This window comes from Oryctolagus cuniculus, chromosome 21 (genome assembly GCF_964237555.1).
Source record: "Oryctolagus cuniculus chromosome 21, mOryCun1.1, whole genome shotgun sequence".
Lineage (NCBI taxonomy): Eukaryota > Metazoa > Chordata > Mammalia > Lagomorpha > Leporidae > Oryctolagus > Oryctolagus cuniculus.
The window spans coordinates 1,851,308-1,873,443 of NC_091452.1; the positions used below are offsets into that span (position 1 = coordinate 1,851,308).

Consider the following 22,136-nt stretch of genomic DNA (forward strand, 5'->3'; position numbering starts at 1 on the left):
CAGCCCTTCCGCACACGCCCCTGCGTTCGCGCCCAAAGCTCGTGCGCTCTGCCGTGCGTGCTCTCCGGAGCCGCACCAGCTCGCGCCCAGAGCCCTGCTGAGCCTGCCGCTTTCCATGAATGGCTGACGGTTTTTCCGTAAAAGGAGCGCGCAAGCGCAAAAACGAAGAGCTGCCCAGATCAGACCCCGCCCTCTCCGCCAAGACCCCGCCCACTCTCCGGCCGCCACGCCCCTTGGGCCACGCCCCGGCGCTCCGGGTTCTCGCGGGAAGGCTCGCCGCGTGGGTGGCTGGGAGAGGGCGCGGGCCGCGCATGCGCAGAACGCCGGTCGCCGTTGCCTTGGCAGCGCCGGCCCCAGGGGAGGGCGGCGGGCGCTAAGCTGGGGCCGCGGCTCGCTGAGGCGGTGACGCGGCGAGCTGGGCGCCCCGCGGCCCGGCCGGAGGCGGCACGGGCAGGCCTAAGCGGCGGGGCGCGCCGCCTGGCCGGCGGGGATGCGGGACCGGCTGCCCGACCTGACGGCGGTGAGCGGCGGGTAGCGGTTCTGACCGGGGCGGGGCCTCGGGCGTCCAGGGCTAGCGGCTCGGAATTGTCCTGGGGCGGGGGCTGCTGGGGCGGGGACCCGGGAGGACCTCGGTGGTCCTGGGGCGGGGGCTGCTGAGGGGGGTCCCTGGGGTGTCCTGGGGCGGGGGCTGCTGAGGGGGGGTCCCTGGGAGGTCCTGGGGCGGGGGCTGCTGGGGCGGGGACCCCGGGCAGGACCTCGGGGGTCCTGGGGCGGGGGCTGCTGAAGGGGGGTCCTGGGGCGGGGGCTGCTGGGGCGGGGACCCGGGAGGACCTCGGGGGTCCTGGGGCGGGGGCTGCTGAAGGGGGGTCCTGGGGCCAGGGCTGCTGAGGGGGGGTCCCTTGGGGGGTCCTGGGGAGGGGGCTGCTGGGGCGGGGACCTCGGGCAGGACCTCGGGGGTCCTGGGGCGGGGGCTGCTGAGGGGGGGTCCCTGGGGGGTCCTAGGGCGGGGGCTGCTGAGGGGGGTCCCTGGGGGTCCTGGGGAGGGGGCTGCTGGGGCGGGGACCTCGGGCAGGACCTCGGGGGTCCTGGGGCGGGGGCTGCTGAAGGGGGGTCCTGGGGCGGGGGCTGCTGAGGGGGGGGTCCTGGGGCGGGGGCTGCTGTGGCGGGGAACCCGGGCAGGATCTCGGGGGTCTTGGAGCTGAGGCTGCTGGGGGTCCTGGGGCCGGGACCGCTGTGGCGGGGACCCCGGGAGGACCTCGGGGGTCCTGGAGCCGAGGCTGCAGAGGCCGGGTCCCCGGAGTGTCCTAGGGCAGGGACCACTGTGGCGGGGCTCCGGTGGGGCAGGGCAGGCTGCGGTGAGAACCCCGGGGCGGGACCTCGCAGCGTCCTGGGCTGCGGCTCCGGGCGGCGTGGGCCGGGGTCTCCGTGGCCTCCCCGCGTGTACCGTGCCTCCCCGACATGTGGGACGCGAAGTGTGGTGTAAACAGTTGGCCCAGAGCGCAGGGTCTGTTGGGGCCGCAGCCTCGCAGTGCGCCGCGCCCTGGGCGCACCAGAAAGGGCTGGGCCAGCCCTCGGGGCGCCCCTGATACGGCACCGTGAAGCCCGCGGGAGTGTAGGCGCCCCCTCGGGAGCCAGCGCCGCGCGGTCGGGCGGGCGCTGTCTCCACTCCCAGCTGGCAGCGAGCGCCGCGTGCTCTCCTAGGTCCCCCGAGTGCGGGGACATGGGGACTGGGCGGTGCCGGGCCTGACCCGGGGCCGGACAGGGTGTTTGTGCAAAGCGCAAAGGTCCAGAGGTTCTTGGTCGGGCTCCCTTGCCTTCCTTCCCGATACACGCGCTGATTCGTGCCGGTGCTTGCGGTCTTTCCATACGCAGATGCAGCCTCTTCTCTCGCGGTGGAGCACGCCCGCGGCATTAACCCGTCTCCTCGGCTTCCAGGACGAGGCGGTGGTGTGCCGTGCGGGGCAGAACCGAGGGGGCCCCTCACGTCCTGTGTCTGGGGTCGGGGAGGAACTGCTCCTCAGGGTCGTGGGCGTTTGCCCACGCTGAAAGGAAGCCGGAGCGCCTGGTGGGCCTGTGCTGGCTTCCTTCCTCTGAGGAGCGGACGTGTCCACGCAGCTAATGGCCCATGTGGCTCGCGCATCACTGTTGTCCGGTGTCCCCCGTGGCGCGAGGGGCAGCTCACACGCGTGTTAAATGAAGAAATGCTCAACATCATTTGAGAGCTTTGATTGTTGGAGCGAAAGATAGACGTGTTTATGTAATACAGGAACAGGGAAGGTCCGGCCGTGCACTGTGTATGTGCGTGTCTACATGTATGCCTGTGCCTACATGTATGCCTGTGCATGTTCTGTGAACATGCCGCTTCCCTGGCTTGGATGGCGGGAAGTAGGCTGTCCTCACACTTCAGTTCCTGTGCGGCCCAGCCTTTCTAGCAGTGTTAGTGAGAGCTGCAAGTCTCTTGCCCTGCAGTGTTAGCGCCAGTCCTGCTTTAGAGGAGGGACTGAGCAACTGGAGAGCAAGTTCGTAAAGTGTCTGCTTCTGCAGATGTCCAGTCTGAGGCAAACGATGGTCATCTGCCTCCTGGGTGGAGTTGTGGGAGGGAAATCTGACATGTGGTGCTCTGGGTGGGGGGGCAGTGCTGTGTCATTGATAGTCATCAGCTTCTGTTTCCAGGAGGTTCTGAAAGACAGCCTTCTTTCTAGGATGGTGTAGTAAGTCAGAATTGAATTTGACGTACTTAAAAATTGAACAACGGGGGCCGGTGCCATGGCGAAATAGGTTAATCCTCTGCCTGCGGCGCCGGCATCCCATATGGGTGCCGATTCTAGTCCTGGCTGCTCCTCTTCCAATCCAGCTCTCTGCTGTGGCCTGGGAAAGCAGTTGAAGATGGCCCAAGTCCTTGGGTCCCTGCACCCACATGGGAGACCCGTAAGAAGCTCCTGGCTCCTGGCTTCAGATCAGCACAGCTCTGGCTGTTGCGGCCAATTGGGGAGTGAACCAGTGGATGGAAGACCTCCCTCTCTGTCTCTCCCTCTCATTGTCTGTAACTCTGCCTCTCAAATAAATAAATAAATAAAGAATTGAAAAACTTTTAATATCCAGATAACAAGTTTTAAGTTTTTTTTTCCCCAGGAAATTCATCATTTTCAAGTAGTTCTTGAAGTGCTTAAATGGCAGTTCACAACCATGTCTCTAAACGGCTGGTGTTTTTGATAGGTAAAGTTTACTATTTAATTTGGTAGTTAAAATGCCTCATTACAAAGTCCAGTAACAAGACATGTGTGAGGCCTCCAAAAAATTCCCATTGTCAGCTGTCACTGCTTCATCCTGGGGAAAAATGTACCACTGATAGCTGCTTTGGAAGGACTTAAAATTGCTTTGTCCAGTACAATTTTTATTGACAAATTTAGCTTCTCTTCTAAGCAATGATTCTGTCTTTGAGCAGTTAATCATTTGGACACAGAAGTTTAAATGGCTTTCCCGAGATCTCCTAGACTGTAAATGCAGAAGGGTACTGTTTTTGACTTGTAAAAAATAGAAGACTCACCCATTCAGCAGCTACCTGAGTGCCAGGGCTGTGCTAGGTAACCTGCTGGGTACAGAGACAGAGCAGTGAACGGAGTGTGTGGGGAGAATGCATGTAGCTGGGGGAGGAGGCGTGCAGAGGCATAGGGCGTGCATTCAGTGTGTGAGGAAATCCAAGTGGGACAGTCACTCCGCAGGATAATGGCCCTGATGACTTTTTAAAAAGTGTGGTCACAAAAGAATGTGTTTTTTTATAGTAAAGCATAGAAGAACTACAGATTCCAACTGTGGGAATTGTTTGCTTCTCTCTCTCTCCATATATATATATATGTATATATATATAAATTAATTGATTTGAAGGGCCGAGTGACAGAGATCTTCCATCTACTGGTTCACTCCTCACATGCCTGCAACAGCTGGGCTGGCCAGATTAGGCCAATGCCAGGAACCAGGAACTCCATCTGAGTGTCAGGAATCCAGACACTTGGGCCATCATCTGCTATTTCCCAGGCACACTGGGAGCAAGTTGAATCAAAACTGGAGGAGCGGCTGGTGCCGTGGCTCAATAGGCTAATCCTCCGCCTTGCGGCGCTGGCACACCAGGTTCTAGTCCCGGTCGGGGTGCCGGATTCTGTCCCGGTTGCCCCTCTTCCAGGCCAGCTCTCTGCTGTGGCCCAGGAGTGCAGTGGAGGATGGCCCAAGTGCTTGGGTCCTGCACCCCATGGGAGACCAGGAGAAGCACCTGGCTCCTGGCTTTGGATCAGCATGATGTGCCGGCAGCAGCGTGCCGGCCGCGGTGGCCATTGGAGGGTGAACCAACGGCAAAGGAAGACCTTTCTGTCTGTCTCTCTCTCTCCCCCTGTCCGCTCTGCCTGTCAAAAAAAAACAAAAACAAAAACAAACAAACAAACAAAAACACAAAAACAAAACCAAAAAAACTGGAGGAGCCAGGACTTGAACTAGGACAGATTTGGGGTGCAGGCATCATAAGCAGCCACTTAACCTGCTGCACCACAGTGCCCACCCCAGAAAATTATTTTTTGTCCATGGTTTCAAGATGATGAATTGGAAATAAGATTTTTTTAAAAAGATTTATTTATTTAATTAATTTATTTATTTGAAAGAGAGATGGAGAGACAGAGATCTTCTATCACTGGTTGACTCCCCTGATGGCCGTAACAGTCAGGGCTGGGTCAGGCTGAAGCCAGGAGATTCACCTGGGTCTTGCACATGGGAAGCAGGGGCCCCAGCACTTGGGCCATCTTCCACTGCTTTCTCACACACGTTAGCAGGGAGCTGGATCAGAAGTGCAGCAGCTGGGACTTAACTGGTGGTCATGTGGGATGCCGGCATTGCAGGTGGTGACTTAACCTGCTGCACCACAGTGCCAAACCCTGATTTCTTTTTTTCTCTCTTTCTCTCTTTCTCTCTTTCTCTCTTTCTTTCTTTCTTTCAAGATTTATGTTATTTATTTGAAAGAGTTACAGAGAGAAGTAGAGATAGAGAGAGAGGTCTTCCATCTGGTTGGAGCTGCACCGATCTGAAGCCAGGAGCCAGGAGCTTCTTCTGGGTCTCCCACGTGGGTGCAGGGGCCCGAGCGCTTGGGCCATCTTCCACTGCTATCCCAGGCCACAGCAGAGAGCTGGACTGGAAGAGGAGCTGTCAGGACTAGAACTGGTGCCCATATGGGCTCCCAGCACCACAGGCGGAGGGTTGACCTGTTGAGCCATGGCGCCGGCCCCAGTGTGATCTAATGTTAAGGCTGAAGAAATCTAAGAGGTGACTGATCCATGGGCGAGTTTTCCCTTCAGCATGGATGCTGTGTTCCTGTCACCTGCGCTTCCTGACGTGCTCTTCTCTGGTGCCCTGCGGGTGCTGTCCCACCCTCCCAGCCTCTGGGCTGCTCCCTCCCCTTTCTCTGTCTGCCGCACACATGCATCTGCACCAGGAAGTCTTCCTGGCCTCCTCTGCTCTCGTGTCCTCGACGTGGCTAACACTCTGGTCTCGGCGTGCTGGACACAGATGCAATCCTGTTGTTCTCTATTCTTTTGTCAGGGCAGACTCGTGCTGTAATGCTCAGATTCTGCAGAGGGACCAACCCAGAGTGCCTGAAGGTGCCCATGATAAGACAGAGATGCCAGTGCAATTTTGTCTTCAAGGCCCTTCCTGTTGTAAGGCAGAGAAGCTCGTTAGCTAGAACAGACAGAGGCTTACTGGCTCCTGGACTTAGGGGCAGGAGGTCGGGTCAGCCTCTGGAAGAATGGAAAAAGGACAGAGTGAACAGCTGAGGCTGCCCTGCCCTGTCATGCACATTTCTCACTGCATCCAACTCGTGTGCGTGCACGTGCGTGCGTCCATGCACATGTGTGTCTGTCCTGGTTTCTGTCTGTGATGTCTCCACTCTACCCCTTATCTCTGCTTGCCCTCTTTGTTAGCAGTTCATTCAACAGATCTTTACTGAATGGCTTGCTCTGTGCCAGGCGCTTTTTAAGTCATGATACACGAGTTGTGAGAAAAAGGAGTCCTTGTCCCTGTGAGACTTGGAGTGGGGAAAATGGACAATAAACAGCTAAGCAAATGAGTAGTAAAATATCTTTTGTGTTTTTTTTGCTGTGAAGGGAGTAGAACAAGGTGAGTGGATGTAAATGGCGGCTACTAGATAGGCCAATCAGGAGCTGAGATCTAAGTAAGAAGGAGCCAGCCATGGACTAGCCTAAGGATGAGACCTAGGCAGAGGGCACAGAGGTGCAGAGGCCTTGAGCTGGGGCAGGGTGATGTCAGGGACAAAGAAGGCTAGCTTGACTGTCAGGAGGCGAGAGGTGGGTGAGGCTGGAGAGCTCGGGAGGAGCCTGCTTGTGTGGGTGTCTTGGTGTCTGTGACTGGGGGCAGTTGGCCATCCCAGCTCTCAAGTGGAAATGCTCTCCTGTTGGAGTCACCATTTGGCACAGTGGTTAAGATGCTATATCCCATATTAGAATGCCTGGTTCATGTCCTGCCCCCTCTGCTTCTTGCTGAAGGCACCCTGGGAGGCAGCATATGATGGGTCAAGTAGTGGGAATGCTGCCACCCATGCAGGAGATCTGGATTGAGTTCTAGGCTCCTGGCTTTGGCCTAGCCCAGCCCTTGGCTGTTGCGGGCACTTGGGAAGTGAAGCAGCAGAGGGAAGATCTCTCTTGGTCTCTTTGTCTCTCTGTCTTTCAAATAAGATGGAGATAAATAATGATCATTAAACATGCCCTCTCATTTCAAGCTGTCACGGCACCCACCATCTCCACTCTGATCCTGATTCCTGGGGAGATGATGAGACTGGCCCTGTGAGGGGCCACTCTGGCAAGTAGCCCAGCACTGTCCACATGCGAACATCGACTGTTGGGCGTCCAATGTATTACAACTTGTTTGGAGAACAGTTGGTGTGACTCAGTGAAGCTGAAGGTGCTCTTACTGCATGGCTCTCAGCCGTTCTCTGCCTGGCTGGGTGTGTGTGTGTGTCCCAGAGAACAGTCCCAGCGCGTGAGGGAGCTGTTCAAGAGGTTGCCACGTGCTGTTGGTACACTGGAGGGGCATGGCTGAGTGCCGTGCGGCGTGCCCGTGGAACGGAACGCTTTGCAGATGTGTGGCCTGAATTGTATGATGTGGTTTAACCTAACATGAGCTACCTGTGTAACTCAGCGTGGAGAAATCGCTAAGCCTGTCATTAAAAGAAAAAAGAAATCAAATTACAGAAGCATTAAGACAGAATAATATTTAAAGTCTTTGTAGGGGCCGGTGCTGTGGCACAGCAGATTAACGCCCTGTCTGAAGCGCTGGCACCCCATATGGGCGCCGGTTCGAGACCTGACTGCTCCACTTGTGATCGAGCTCTCTGCTGTGGCCTGGGAAAGCAGTAGAAGATGGCCCAAGTGCTTGGGCCCCTGCATCCATGTGGGAGACCCAGAAGAAGCTCCTGGCTCCTGGCTTTGGATTGGTGCAGCTCTGGCCATTGTGGCCAATTGGGGAGTGAACCATTGGATGGAAGACCTCTCTCTCTCTCTCTGCCTCTCCTCTCTCTGTGTAACTCTGACTTTCAAATACATAAATAAATTTAAAAAAAAGTCTTTGTATCTCTCAAACAGAATTTGAGTAATATTAATAATGGAGACAAGTATGTAGTAAAAATACAAAGTTTTGAAAAATGTAACATTTTTTTCTAAAAAATGTATTCTAGCAACAAAGGTACTGCAGTCACTGTACATATTTCAAGGAAATAATTCATTTCCCTATGATGATTACTTGTATGGAAGGTCTTTAGTATATGTGCGTAGAGAACAGTGTGCAAAGCAAGAGTATGTGTTCCATCCAACGGTGGATTCTACCCATTTGTAGTAATTCAGCTTTCATTGAATTCTGAGTGATGAGCATTTCCATGATAAATTATTTGTATATGTTAAATAGCCGCAGAGCCCAAATGTTACTTGCTGCTTATATTTTTTAAAATGCTTATTTTATTTTTATTTATTTAAAAGTAGAAAGAGAGAGCGCGCATATCTGCTGGTTCACTCCCCCAAATGCCTATAGCACCCAGGGTTAGGCCAGGCCAAAGCCAAGAGCTTGGCCCCCCATCTGGGCATTTGGTGGCCCAGATAATTGAGCCATCTTCTGCCTTCTTAGGCACATTAGCAACTTTAGTAACTATTTGTTTGGAATAGTTACAGAGAGGCAGAGGCAGAGAGGGGGAGAGTGAGAGAGAGAGGTCTTCCATGTGCTGGTTCATTCCCTAAATGGCCAGAGCTGGGCCAGTCCAAAGCCAGGAGCCAGGAGTGTCTTCCAGGTCTCTCAAGCGGGTGCAGGTGCCCAAGGTGTTGGGCCGCCTTCTGCTGCTTTCCCAGGCCACAGCAGAGAGCTGGATCAGAAGAGGAGCAGCTAGGACTTGAACCAGCGCCCATATGGAATACTGGCACTGCAGACAGCAGCTTTTCCCACAAGGCCACAACACCGGCCCCTGGAATACACTTTTATATGGGGTACTGATGTCATAGGTGACAGTGTCACACTGGCCCCTTGCTGCCTTCTCTTGATCATAGTATTTGTATAAGGATAATTGTGTCTTTATTATACTGTTATTAAACAGTAGCAAAGTCAACAGAAATAAAATGTTCATTCTTGAGCATTATCCTGTGCTTAGACTCTTGGGAAACTGAGTGTGTCATGTTGAACGGTATTTCCAGTGCTTTCAGTAAATGTCTGCTATGATAGTTTTGCTGTTGACAGTAATATACTGTCATGAATCTGGCTTTTGAGCAGATATTGTACTTTCTCATCATGGAAGATTGAAAGTGGGCCTTCCTTGATGACAGGAATAGTGTACCTCTCTTAGGCAGACAGCCAAAGATACCGTTTGTGTGTTTGTTTTTAATCTTTAATGATTTTGAAAATTCTAGGTAGAAGTAATGACAGCAGAGAAAGTATATCCAAGTTGTATGGCTCTTTGCTCGTCTCCAGTATGGAAACAAATTATTTACTGGCAAGTGAATGGCTTTGTGAACAAGAATGGTATGTGGTATGAATTTCAGAATCAGGGAGGGTTGATATTCTATTGTTTATTTATTTTTAAAGATTTATTCATTTATTTGAAAGAGAGAGAGAGAGAGAGGTCTTCCATCCACTGGTTCACTCCTCAAATGGCTGCAACAGTCAGAGCTGGGCCAGTCTGAAGTCAGGAGCCAGGAGCTTCTTCCAGGTCTCCCACACAGGTGCAGGGGCCCAACTACTCGGGCCATCTTCTCCTGCTTTCCGAGGCCACAGCAGAGAGCTGGGTTGGAAGTGGAGCAGCCAGGACTCTAACCAGCGCCCATACGGGATGCTGGCCCTGCAGGCTTTATCTGTTATGCCATAATGCAAGCCCCGCCCGGTTGTTTATTCTGTACCACTGTGGAGTGCAGTTGTAAAAATGGGACAGTTACCAGAACATGGTCCACTTTCCTCAGGGAAAGTCATGTTGGAGACCAGCCCTCCTGAGCTTTAACGCAGGCACAACAGGTTAGGTGGTTTGGGCTTTGCTGCATTTTATACACACAGACACATGGTAGCACTGGCCATGTGGGATTTGCCTCAAGATGACTTCAGGGCACAGGAGTGGGAAGTAGGGGCATGTCCACCTGGCACAAGACAGGCTCTGGGTTGGTCATTGTTGAGCCTGGGTGATGGGTGACACTGAGGAATCCTGATATTATTCCTTCTGCTTGCATGCATGTTTGCAGTTTTCGTGACACAAAGGAAAACAAAAGCTAGTCTTCCTTTATCCTAGAGTTACTTTCAGAGTGGTGATATGTGAGATTCCCAGTGAGAGCCGTGTGTTGGCAAGCAGGTGAACGGTTCATTCCCCATGCCTGCGGACCCTGGGCCTGAAGTGCAATCGCAGGTGGATGGTCGTTCTCCCTCCCCGATGCTTGTGGGCTGAATTCACTGGTGATGTTTCGTTTTCTGTGGAGACGTCTCAGCTGAAAAGTCAGGACAGATAACCATGGGAACTGAAATCCCCATGCTCAGCTGGTGGTGTCTAAATGGTGAGCCTTTGGGAGTCAGGGAGGAAGGGAGCAAGCTGGAGGCACTTGGGAGTGGAGGTGCCGTAGGAGGCAGAGCCTGTAGAAGTGATAGTGCTATGGGTGTGGCCTACCGACGGAAGGCTGAGCAGCTTGGAGGTAGGTTTGGTCTGCAGGGCCCAAGGGAGGGATCTTAACTACTATTTTTTTTTTCAAACATTAATTTACTTATTTTAAAGGCAGAATTAAGAGAGGCAGAGAGAGAGAGAGAGGCCTTCTATCTGCTGGTTTATTCCCCAGATGACCACAACAGCCGGAGCTGCACCGATCTGAAGCCAGGAGCCAGGAGCTTCTTGTGGGTCTCCCACGTGGGTGCAGGGCCCAAGCACTTGGGCCATCTTCTACTGCTTTCCCAGGCCACAGCAGAGAGCTGGACTGGAAGAGGAGCAATCAGGACTTGAACCAGCGCCCATACGGGATGCCAGCACTGCAGGCGGCAGCTTTATCTGCTGTGCCATGGTGCTGGCCCCCTTAATCACTATTAAAGCATTTAAAAAAAATTTTATTTGCGAGGCAGATAAAGAAGGGGAGAGAAAGGAAGAAATGGAAAGGCAGGAGAGCAAGTGAGTGAGTGAACTCGCATGTGCTGGTTTGTTTCCCAGTGCCTGAAATAGGGCAGGAGGCTGAAGCAGGGAGCTACGAACTTCATTCAAGTCTCCCATGTGGGAGGTAGGAACCCAGTTACTTGAGTTAACACCATTGCCTTCCAGGGCGTGAATTGGCAGGAAGTTGGAGTCAGGAGCAAAGCTGTGTATTAAACCCAGGTACTCCAGTATGAGACATGGGCATCTTAACTGCTGGGCCAAACACCTGTCCTCAGAGGCAGCCTCTGCCGGGCAGCAGGCCCGTCTCAGAGGAGTAGGTTCAGAACAGGGCTCCTAGAGCCAGAGCCACAAGGCCGCCTTTTCCTGCTGCGCCCTGTGGGTGACGTTGGGCAGCCCTGTGGTAGCTTTGGGATCCGCAAGGAGGGAAGGCCTACACTTCCAGGAATGGAGAGTCTCTACCTGCACTTCCTGGGAAGAAAAGTCCTTGTCAAGGTCCCTGCAGGTGCCTAAAGGTCAACCAATGAGGGTCAGACCCGCCTCAACCTTTAACCCCCACGCCCTGAATCTATAAAAGGAGCTCTCCCAATCTGTGACTCGAGACTTCCCTGGCCCCCGGCTCTGTTGGGACCAGGGAACCTTGCCTGGGAGTGGAATCCCAATAAAAGCTTGTGAATTAATTGATTCGTCTGCCTGGGAAGATTTGTTACACGCCCGACACCTTGCACCCTGCACTGTGTCTTGGAGCCTCATTGGCAGGGTGATGATAGTAAAAATTAGTAGCACATGGGTGTGAAGTATTTCATTTTAAAAAATTGACTATTTTCATTTAATTTGAAAGGCAGGGAGACAGAAATCTCCCACGTGCTGGCTCACTTCCCAAATGCTGGCAACATTTCAGCCGGGCTGGGCCGGGCAGAAGTCAAGAGCCCAGAACTTAATCTGGGTCTCCCACATAGGTGGCAGGAACCCAGGTACTTGAGCCATCACCTGCTGCCTGCCAGGGAATGCCTTAGCAGGAAATTGGTTTGGAATCGGATTAGCTGGAACTCCGTCCAGCACTCCAATATGGAATGCAGATGTACCAAGCAGTGACTTAACTGCTGTGCCACATGCTTGCTCTCTAAGTATTTTATTATTTTTTAAAAGATTATTTATTTGAAAGTCAGAGTCAGAGAGATTTTCCATCTCCTAGTTCACTCCCCAGACGGGCCAGGAACCAGGAGCCTCCTCTGGGTCTCCCACAAGGGTGATAGGGGCGCAAGCACTTGGGCCATCTTCCACTGCTTTTCCCAGGCCATTAGCAGGGAGCTGGACTGGAAATGGAACGGCTGGGACTCAGACCTGTGTCCACATGGGATGTCGGGACCGCAGCAGCAGCTTTACCTGCTCTGCCGCAATGCCAGCCCCGCGAAGTACGTTAAGTTGCCCACTGACCCTGTCTGGGACAAGAGGACAGCTGCTAGTGTTTTCTGAGTCGGTCTGATGCGTTGTTAGGATGGGGGAGTTTTTGAGGTCAGACAGACCTGGTTTCAAAATACTAGCAATACCACCTTCCCTGAGACTGGGGGGGCTGTCCTTAGCCTTTGGGCTGGTGTTGTAATGTGTGTGTGAGAGAGGACACATGCTGGCAGTTAGGATTAGCTCCCTTAATGCACCTGAAGTGCGTCCCGCAGCCCTGGGCCCCAGCACTCAGTCCCCATTAACAGCTCCTAGGAGTGGCGTGGGGTCCTGGGGGAGGCACGGCAGGGTCTGCGGATGCACCGGTGTTAGTTTCTGCTGCTTCTGAGTGGGCGGGTTGGCACTTTGGGAGCGTGTGCTGCAGTGGTGTTAGGGCCTTGGCTGGTTTATCGCCCCTGCACTACACTGGCAGATAGCTGATTTTACACCCTGCTTCCTAAGGGGCAGCAAGTATGGTCTCCATTGCATGGAGGCAGAGGTGCTGGCCGCCCGGTGGGCTGCTGGGGAGGCGGTGGAATCCAGATCTCCGGCTGCAAGGATGAAAGGAAACGCCGCGGTCAGCTAGCGTGTTTTAAGGAAGGGTGGGGCTAGCGTGCGTCCCTCCCTGCTTTTTGCGGTAGTGTCTTTGGGCTACAGCCGTAGTACATGGGATGGTTTAAAACAGTGGGAATTTATTCTCCCACAGGTTGGGGCCAGAGGTCTGAAATTGAGGTGTTAACCCCCTGGGAGCCATGGGGAGTCTTTTCCCTCCTCTAGTTTCTGACAGCGACCTGCAGAGCTGAGCACACCTTGACTTGCAGGCGCTTCAGCCGAGCCCTGTGGCCTCAGCACAAGGCCGTCTTCCCTGTCTCGAGTCTGTCTCCAGTAAGGATGCAGTCATAGTGGATTAGGAACCCTTCTTTTACAGAATGATGTCATCTTAGCCAGTGGCATCTGTGACAGCCCTGCTTCCAGACGCAGTGCACTCCCTGAGCTGCTGGGAGTTCGGACTTCCGCATCCACGGGGGTGGGGGTCTCTGAGCTGTTTTGCTGACCTGTTAGCATAGCATATGTAAGCCTTTCAGCCCCAGTGTGCCTTAATTCCAGGTGCCTTTCTTGGCAGTGGGTGTTGGTGAGAGCAGGGTGTTGACTCAGTGTGACTCAAGGCATGGCCTGGACCTGGCATTGTGGTATAGCAGTTAAGCCACTCCCTGTGGTGCTGTCATTCCGTAGGGGTATGGGTTCAAGACCTGGCTGTTCCACTTCCAATCCAGCTTCCTTCCAGTGTGCCTAGGAAAGCAGTAGAAGATGGCCTAAGTCCTTGGGCCCCTGCACTCACATGGGAGACCGGATGAAGCCCCAGGCTTCTGGCTTTGGCCTGGCCCAGCCCTGGCTGTTGTGGCCATGTGAGGAATGAACCAGCAGATGGAGGATCTCTCTCTCTCTCTCTTTCTCTCTGTCCTCTATCTCTCTGTAACTCTGCCTTTAAAATAAATTAATCTTAAAAAAAAAAAGAGATGGCCTGAGAAAGGGTACTTACACTGCCCACAGAACTGTCTCAGCTGAGGCTGTCTGTCAGCTCCCTGTCCGCGGCTCCGTGGGTGTCTGAGGTGGTCTCACAGAGGTAGATTTCTGCCTGGGCTCCCAAATGTTAGGACTCTACTCCATGCTGAAGGATTCCTTAGAGTCCCTTGTAAGGAGCCCCTGTATTAGCTCTATATTACAGCTGCAGGTGTCTGTCCTTTCTACACACACAAGGCCATCCTGAAGGAAGGGACAGTGAAAGTAACCCCTGGGGATGGCGCTGCGGCATAGCTGGTAAAGCTGCCGCCTAGCAATGCCGGCATCCCACATGGGCGCTGGTTCTAGTCCGGCTGCTCCACTTTTGATCCAACTCTCTGCTATGGCCTGGGAAAGCAGTAAAAGATGGCCCAAGTCCTTGGACCCCTGCACCCATGTGGGAGACCTAGAAGAAGCACCTGGCCCCTGGCTTTGGATTGGCGCAGTACTGGCCATTGCGACCAATTGGGGAGTAAACCAGTGGATGGAGGACCTCTCTCTCTCTCTCTCTCTCTCTGCTTCTCCTTCTCTCTCTTTGTAACTCTGACTTTCAAATAAATAAATCCTTAAACAAAAAGTAACCCCTAATTGTGAAGAGGTTATTATTTTTTTAAAAGATTTTATTTATTTGAGAGTTACAGACAGTGAGAGGGGGAAACAGAGAGAAAGGTCTTCTGTCGTTGGTTCACTCCCCAAATGGCCGCATTGGCCGGAGCTGCGCTGATCCGGAGCCAGGAGCCAGGGGCTTCTTCCCAGTCTCCCATGTGGTGCAGGGGCCCAAGGAGTTGGGCCATCTTCCACTGCCTTCCCTGGCCATAGCAGAGAGCCAGATTGGAAGAGGAGCAGCCGGGACCAGAACCGGCGCCCATATGGGATGCTGGCACCACAGGTGGAGGTTTAACCTACTGTGCCGTGGTGCCGGCCCCTTTTATTGATTTTTTTAGGCTACATTGATTTTGCCTTTGGATCCTGCATTGGACAGAGGAAGGGTTTACTGTACTTTTTAACATATTTATCACATTTTGCAGGTTTTTCTTAGTTAAGTTTTAGTGGAATGCTTATAATATTTTCCTGGTCGTGGATCAGTGAAGCTGTACTTCAGACTTTGGTTGGGCAGAGACTGTCCAGTTTTCTGAGGATTATGAAAATTCCTGACATCCTTCACTGCCTCAGGGTCTGCACGGTGATGCATGTGGCATGTCCTGGGGACAGGACTCGGAGCAGGACCGCCCCGTGCCTGCTGGCAGGTACACCTTGCTGTGTGTGTGCTGCCCGGGCTTTCAATACATGCTGCAACGTGGGTGTCAGGGCCCTAGCTTACAGTACATCTCCTGTCCTCTGTAGCTGTGGGCAGAAGGCTCTTCCTAGTGTAGACTTTCCTGTGAGCTGACTTCGCCCAGATGGATGGTTTTCAGGTGGGTCCCCGAGCATCAGCTGCACTAAGATGAACGTGGAGGCCAGCCGAGTCAGTCAGTGGGGCAGGCCCCTCTTGTCCCTGCTTGATCAGCCCTCTTGGAGATTGTGATGCAGCTACAGGGTGAGAGCTGTGGGTCTGAGTGTCTCCCAGTTCTGTATCCTTTGATGTTGCACTGAACTGATTTCTAATAACAGTGTCATCATTCTGGCTCTTGCTCCGATGGCTACAGTTGCTTCCTTCTCAGTTTTATACCAGCCTTCAGTGTGTCTTTTCTTAGAGCATTCGTTGATTATTAAACACGACCCAAGATGGGGAGTTACTTTGGAGAAATGAGCATTTGGAAGTTACACACTTCAATAAAAATTAGTAGTGTCAATATTTGTGATCTTTACAGAACACATGCACTAGGCACTTCCGTTCTTGCAGGTCGATCTAGAGTAGGGTTGGTAGGAGGCTCCCCGCTTCCCCTCAGCTTTGGCTGTGATCACTTGTGTTGAGACTGATGGAGAATTAAATTGTTCTAGATATGGGGCTCTGCTGGTTTGTTGCGGTTTGGTGCTTTAGTCAGTTGAAATCTTGGGTACTGAATTGCTTTTATTTTTCATTCATTTTTGTGCCTGAATGAAAATCTTGAAAATTTATCTCTTACATTAAAATGTTTCCATTTTAGTGTCGGAAAGATGATGATGGAGACACGATTGTTGTTGAAAAGGACCATTTTATGGACGATTTCTTCCATCAGGTAAGAGCGTTTAGTGAAACCCAATCATGTATTTCATTCTTTAAATGTGTTAGATCAGTGTGACGTGCATTTGCCCTACTTGAAATGATATTGAGATGAATCTATTTTTAACATTGCTGTTTGAATTATGCAAGCTCTATCAAAATATTAGCATTGAGGAAAGTGTCAACTCACTGTGCCTGATAATGGCCCAGGAGGGATTGGTGTGGCTTGGAAGCCCCTCCCCAGATGAGGAGGTCTTGGGATGTGCGTTGTCTGTGGCCGTGTCTGTCAGCGACTTGTCCCCAGCTGGTACCAGATAACACTTCCTCCAACCTTCCACACTCCTTGGCGGCTTTGTAAATGTGCTCACCACGTGACCCATGGCTTCTCAGGCCTGGGGCCTGGTCCTTCGGAGGTGGAGTCAGGCAGTGGAGGTGTTGCTGGGCGCCTGGCTGCACGGCTGGAGGGGATCCCTGTGGGCAGTCGCTGAGACACGAAGCTCGTGTGGCACTTCTGGGATCTTCTGTGCAGCAAGTCACAGGTGAACTAGTGACTGAGATCTGAGACGTGGTGATGTTCAGCTATACGACCGTGGGTGTTCTGCTCAGCCAGTGCCATCGGTCAGTTTGGCCTGTACTTGAGGTGGAGCCCACGGCCCACGCCTGGACCTGTGTCCCTCAGAGGTGCGCCTGGTGCCTCCTTACTGCCTTTCCCCTCCCTCTTGTCCCCTGCTGGCTGCTCTGAGGCTTACCCGTGCTTATTGGTACGTCACAGTTTTTGAAATTGCATCACAGGACTGATGATGCTGTGTTATAGTAGGTTAAACCTCTGCCTGTAGTGCTGGCATCTCATATGGATGCTGGTTCAAATCCCAGCTGCTCCACTTCCAATCCAACTTCCTGCTAATGCACCTGGGAAAGCAGTAGAAGATGGCCCAAGTGCTTGGGTCCCTGCACCCATGTGGGAGACCTAGATGAAACTCCAGGCTCCTGGCTTCGCATCGGCCCTGCAGATAGAAGACCTCTCTCTCTCCCTCTCTCCTTCCCTCCCTCTCTCCCTCCCTCTCTGTAACTCTGCCTTTCAAATAAGTAAATAAATCTTAAAAAAAGAAAAGAAATTGAGTCACAAATACTTGAATTTTGTCGAACATGAAGTAGAGAAATGTGTGCAGTTAACGGTGAAAGCTTCATTGTGGCATTGGTTTTGATTAGGCTGAATGTTGTTGCATACTTTCAATTGGGTTCTAAACCAGCTGACAGGCACAGCCAACCTGTAAGTGCATGGATATGATGCTAATAAAAATGTTTTAACGTTACCAGTTTTTTCAGATTCAGCTAGAATTTCTTAAATCCCTAGCATGAGCCTTCTCATTGGTTTCTAAGAGTTTGTTCCTTATTTTATCTAATGGGAAAACCTTGAGATTAAATCATTAGAAAATTTACTGAAAGTAGTATCAAAACTTCAGTTACTGGATTTCCTGTTTTCACTTCTTGGAAATGAGACTCTTTAATGTTTTAGTCTCCCTGCCCACTTTGTCCAGTTATTACAGTCTGGATGCATCCCTTTTACTTGGCACTGAACTCCTCCGTGCAAAGTGTTATTAACATGCATTTCTCATTTTAAAGTATCTCCTGGCGCTGACTACTGTTGTTATATTTGGTAGAGAGTGACATGTACCAGTTCCCTGATTTCCATTTGGCTGAGCCCTGGTTGATGTGGGCCTACTCTGCCTCTGCAGCTGGGGTCTCAGGGACACACAAAGATAGGCCACACTTGATTTAGGAAGGGTTGAGAGTGATCAGCCTTGTTTGGATTCTAACTGCAGTTCAAGCTTTCATTTGCTTAAAAAAAAAAAAAAAAACAAAACAGCTATTTTTTGAAATGACTCTTAGATGAATAGAGAAGGAAATGATGTTTGTTAATACAAAGTCATTTTTCAGAAATGGCCTTCAGATCTTGAATTTCACAGAGATGTGGATTTTGTACCAGATCAACCTGTGTGTGTGTGTGTGTGTGTGTGTGTGTGTGTTAAGATTTATTTATTTATTTGAGAGGCAGAGTTAATAGAGCAGGAGAGAGAGAGAAAGGTCTTCCACCGGATGCTTTGCTCCACAAATGGCCACAATGGCTGGAGCTGGGCCAATCTGAAGCCAGGAGCTGGGATAAGAACTAGTACCCATATGGGATGCCGGTGCCACAGGCGGAGGATTAGCCCACTACGTCACAGAGCCAGCCCCTAGATCAACCAGTGTTTAAAGACTAGAGTTGGCCTCTAAAGAGTAGTCACAGAATGGCCTTTTTTGTTTTTTAAGATTTATTTATTTTATTTGAAAGGCAGAGCTACGAAATAAAGGAAGGGGGAAAGAGAGAAAGAGAGAGACAGACAGACTTCCATCTGCTGGTTCACTCCCCAGATGCCACAATGGCCAGGGCTGGGCTGATCTGACTGAAGTTAGGAACCTGGATCTTCTTCCAGGTCTCCCAAGTGAGTGTAGGGACCCAAGCACTTGGGCCATCTTCTGCTTTCCCAGGCCATTAGCAGGGAGCTGGATCGGAAGTGGAGCAGCTGGGTCTTGAATGGAGATTCTTCCTGGTCTCCCACGCAGGTGCAGGGGTCCGAGGACTTGGGCCATCTTCTATTGCTTTCCCAGGCCACAGCAGAGAGCTGGACTGGAAGAGGAGCAGCCAGGACTAGAACCGGGGCCATATGGGATGCCGGCGCTTCAGGCCAGGGCTTTAACCCGCTGCACCACAGCGCTGCCCCCCCCCCCCCCCCGACCTTTTCAAGAGGCTCCTGCAGTCAGGACTGTTTTCTTGGTGATTCTGAGGTGCTGTCTGCTGTTCCCACTGTCTCAGGGATGTATCCTTGGAGCTTCAGAAGCAACTGCTAAGCACACAAAGACATCGTTGCGATAGCTGTTTTTGCACCAAAATAAATTTAACTTTTAATTTCCCTTTTCTTCCAACGTTTAAAATATTTATTCATTATTTATTTGAAAGGCAGAAAGAGACAGTGCTCTTCCATCTGCTAATTTTTTTTTTTAAAGATCTGTTTATTTACTTGAAAGTCAGAGTTACACAGGGAGAGAAGGAGAGAGAGAGAGAGAGAGAGAGGTCTTCCATCTGCTGGTTCACTCTGTAGTTGGCCACAATGGCCAGAGCTGTGCTAATCCAAAGCCAGGAGTCAGGAGCTTCTTACGGGTCTCCCATGTGGGTACAGGGGCCCAAGGTCTTGGGCCATCTTCTACTGCTTTCCTAGGCCAAAGCAGAGAGCTGGTTTGGAAGTGGAGCAGCCAGGACTCGAACTGGCGCCCGTGTGGGATTCTGGCACTGCAGGAGGCAGCTTTACCTGCTAAGCCACTGTGCCGGCCTCCCATCTGCTAATTCACTCCCAGATGCCCTCATCAGCTGGGACTGGGACAGTTTGAAGTCAGGAACCTGGAACTTCATCGGCGTCTCCAATGTAAGGGGCAGGGACCCAAGTACTCGAGCCATCACCTGCTGCTTCCTTGGGTATGCATTAACAGGAAACTAGAATTAGAAGTGGAACTGGGACTCGAACCCAGGGACTCTGATATGGGTTGCAGTGTCGTAACTGCTGCGCTAAATGCCCACCTCTCATTCAACATTTTGAAGTCTCATATGAAAATCAGTTTCCCTTCTATTAAGTTAGAAATTACAGGTACCAAAAAATGTGTACCAGTGCTCCTATTTCACCAAGTGTTTTTGGAAAATACTTTTTAAAAAATGTATTTTTTTATTTGAAAGGCAGAGTTAGAAGGAGAGACAGAGATCTTCTGTCTGCTGGTTCATTCCCTAAATGGTTGCAACAGCTAGGGCTGATCCAAGTCAAAACCAGGAGCCAGGAACTCCATCTGGGTGTCCCACATGGGTGCAGGGGCCCAAGCATGTGGGCCATCTTCTGCTGCTTTCCCGGGTGCATTAGCAGGGGGCTGTGGAAGTAGAGCAGCTGGGACTCAAATCGGCACTCACATGGGATATTGGCATTGCAGGTGGCAGCTTCACCCGCTGGATCACAACACCAGGCCCTGGAAAATACTTGCTCATAATAAAAATGTGTTTGTTAACATGTTTCCTGTTGCTGCTATAACAGATTACCACAGAGCTGGTGCCCTGAGACAGCACTTGGTTACTGTCTTAGCGTTCTGCAGGCCACCAGTGTGCATACGGGAAAATGCAGGGCTGTGTCCTCTCCCTTCTCAGCTCTGAGGAACTCGTGCCTGGAGACCCTGTCCTCCGTCCTCACAGCACATCCCTGCAGCCTGTGTTCTCATGAGCACTTCTCGTGCTCTGTAAGAATGCCTCTGGTTCCCTTGTGGCCGCCCAGGCCGTCCACGTCGTCCACGTAATCTCCCATCTCAAGACCCAGCACTTAACCCCATTTGCAAAGTCCCTTTTGCCCTGGAAAGTGGCCATCACAGGCTGCAGGAATAGGGTGTGGCTGTGGAGCACAGTGCAGTGAGTCTGGTGTTGCTGTGGTAAACTGCGGAAGGGGAGGGAGTCAGCAGCGCAGCCCCTTGCTTCGGCGACCACGTTGCTGAGCCCAAGCTGCAGCGGAGGCCTGCTGGGTAATCTCTCCTCCTCCAGAGGCTGTTCTAGTCGCATCTGCAAATTCCTTTTGCCATGTAGAAAGCAACGTTCATGGACATCCTGTGGGGCCTCAATCAATCTGGATACATCAGCTGATGAGAACATTGTATTTTGAGAAAATATTGAATAGTTTATATATATATATATATTCAAAGATTTATTTCTTTATTTGAAAGTCAGAGTTACATAGAGAGAGAAGGAGAGGCAGAGAGAGAGAGAGAGAGAGAGAGAATCGATCGATCATCTGTTCGTTGGTTCATGCCCCAGGTGGCCACAATGGCTGGAGTGGCACTGATCTGAAGCCAGGGGCCAGGAGCAGGGGCTCAAGAACTCGGACCATCCTCTACTGCTTTCCCAGGCCATAGCAGAGAGCTGGACCGGAAGTGGGAATAGAAGCTGGGAATAGAACCAGCATCCACATGAGATGCCAGCACTGCAGGCAGCGGCTCTGCTGGCTACGCCACAGCGTCGGGCCCGAATAGTTTAGACCTTATCGAGGTCAAAGATAAGGCATCTGAGGGACTGGCCATGTGAGCCCATGAGCTCGTTACTGTGGGCATGTCCTGTGGGGTGAGCTGACTGCAGTTTGCATGGAATGTGCTGCTAGTTGGCTCCGTCTGGGGGATACTTGGGACTTGCTAGTAGAAATTTTTTTTTTTTTTGACAGGCAGAGTGGACAGTGAGAGAGACAGAGAGAAAGGTCTTCCTTTTGCCGTTGGTTCACCCTCCAATGGCTGCTGCGGCCGGCGCACCGCGCCGATCCGAAGGCAGGAGCCAAGTGTTTCTCCTGGTCTCCCATGGGGTGCAGGGCCCAAGCACCTGGGCCATCCTCCACTGTACTCCTGGGCCACAGCAGAGAGCTGGCCTGGAAGAGGAGCAACTGGGACAGAATCCGGCGCCCCAGCCGGGCCTAGAACCTAGAGTGCCGGTGCCACAGGCACAGAATTAGCCTATTGAGCCACGGCACTGACCCGCTAGTGGAAATCTTTACAGCCTAGTGGATTTTGTTAGTGTTGGTTGGTGTTCCCATGCTCTGAAAGACACTAATATATATATCTTTTTTAAGATTTATTTATTTATTTGAAAGGCAGAGTTACAGAGAGGCAGAGGGAAAGAGAAGGGGGTCTTCCATCCTGGGGTTCACTCCCCAGATGGCTGCAACAGCCAGAGCTGGGCTGATCCGAAGCCAGGAGCCAGGAGCTTCTTCTGGGTCTCCCACGGGGGTGCAGGGCCCAAGCACTTGGGCCATCTTCTACTGCTTTCCCAGGCCACAGCAGAGAGCTGGATTGGCAGAGGAGCAGCCGGGACTTGAACTGGTGCCCATATGATATGCTGACACTGCAGGCGGTGGCTTTACCTGCTACACCACAGCATGAAAGGCACTAATATTATTAGGTAACTTTTCCTTTATTTTTAAATTAAATGATCATGGTGTAGGAACTGAAAAGCTTGTATTTCTTTATGTGGTGATTGTCCCTCCTTTGTCCTTCTCTTCCGAGGCCTTGGAAGATGGGAGTGCCGTTGGAGCTGCCACAGCGTCTGACTGTGTGTGTCTCTCCTAGGTTGAAGAGATTAGAAACAGCATCGCAAAGATAGCGCAGGACGTGGAGGCCGTGAAGAAGGACCACAGCATCATTCTTTCTGCTCCAAACCCCGAAGGAAGTACGTTGCTGCTCCTGCAAACACTTGTCGGCCTGTGTGCCTCTCTCTTGCTGTCTGCCCACCTGGCTGTACTTCAG

General features: G+C 52.0%; 1 protein-coding gene across 9 annotated transcripts in view; it reads left to right on the forward strand.

Annotated features, from left to right (window-relative positions):
* The first annotated feature begins 315 nt into the window (after positions 1-315).
* STX2 (syntaxin 2) overlaps positions 316-22,136 on the forward strand; it is a 45,322-nt gene continuing 23,501 nt past the window's right edge. For 6 of the 9 annotated variants that reach the window (XM_051837631.2, XM_051837638.2, XM_051837633.2 and 3 more), the window contains exons 1-3: positions 318-520; positions 15,733-15,804; positions 21,960-22,059. In XM_051837631.2, the coding sequence (XP_051693591.1) occupies positions 491-520; positions 15,733-15,804; positions 21,960-22,059 (202 nt within the window). In that variant the 5' untranslated portion in view covers positions 318-490. Of the gene's footprint in view, positions 521-9,460; positions 9,541-15,732; positions 15,805-21,959; positions 22,060-22,136 lie in introns of those variants that run through there. The other 3 variants (XM_051837635.2, XM_051837634.2, XM_051837636.2) reach the window with 3 other exon arrangements.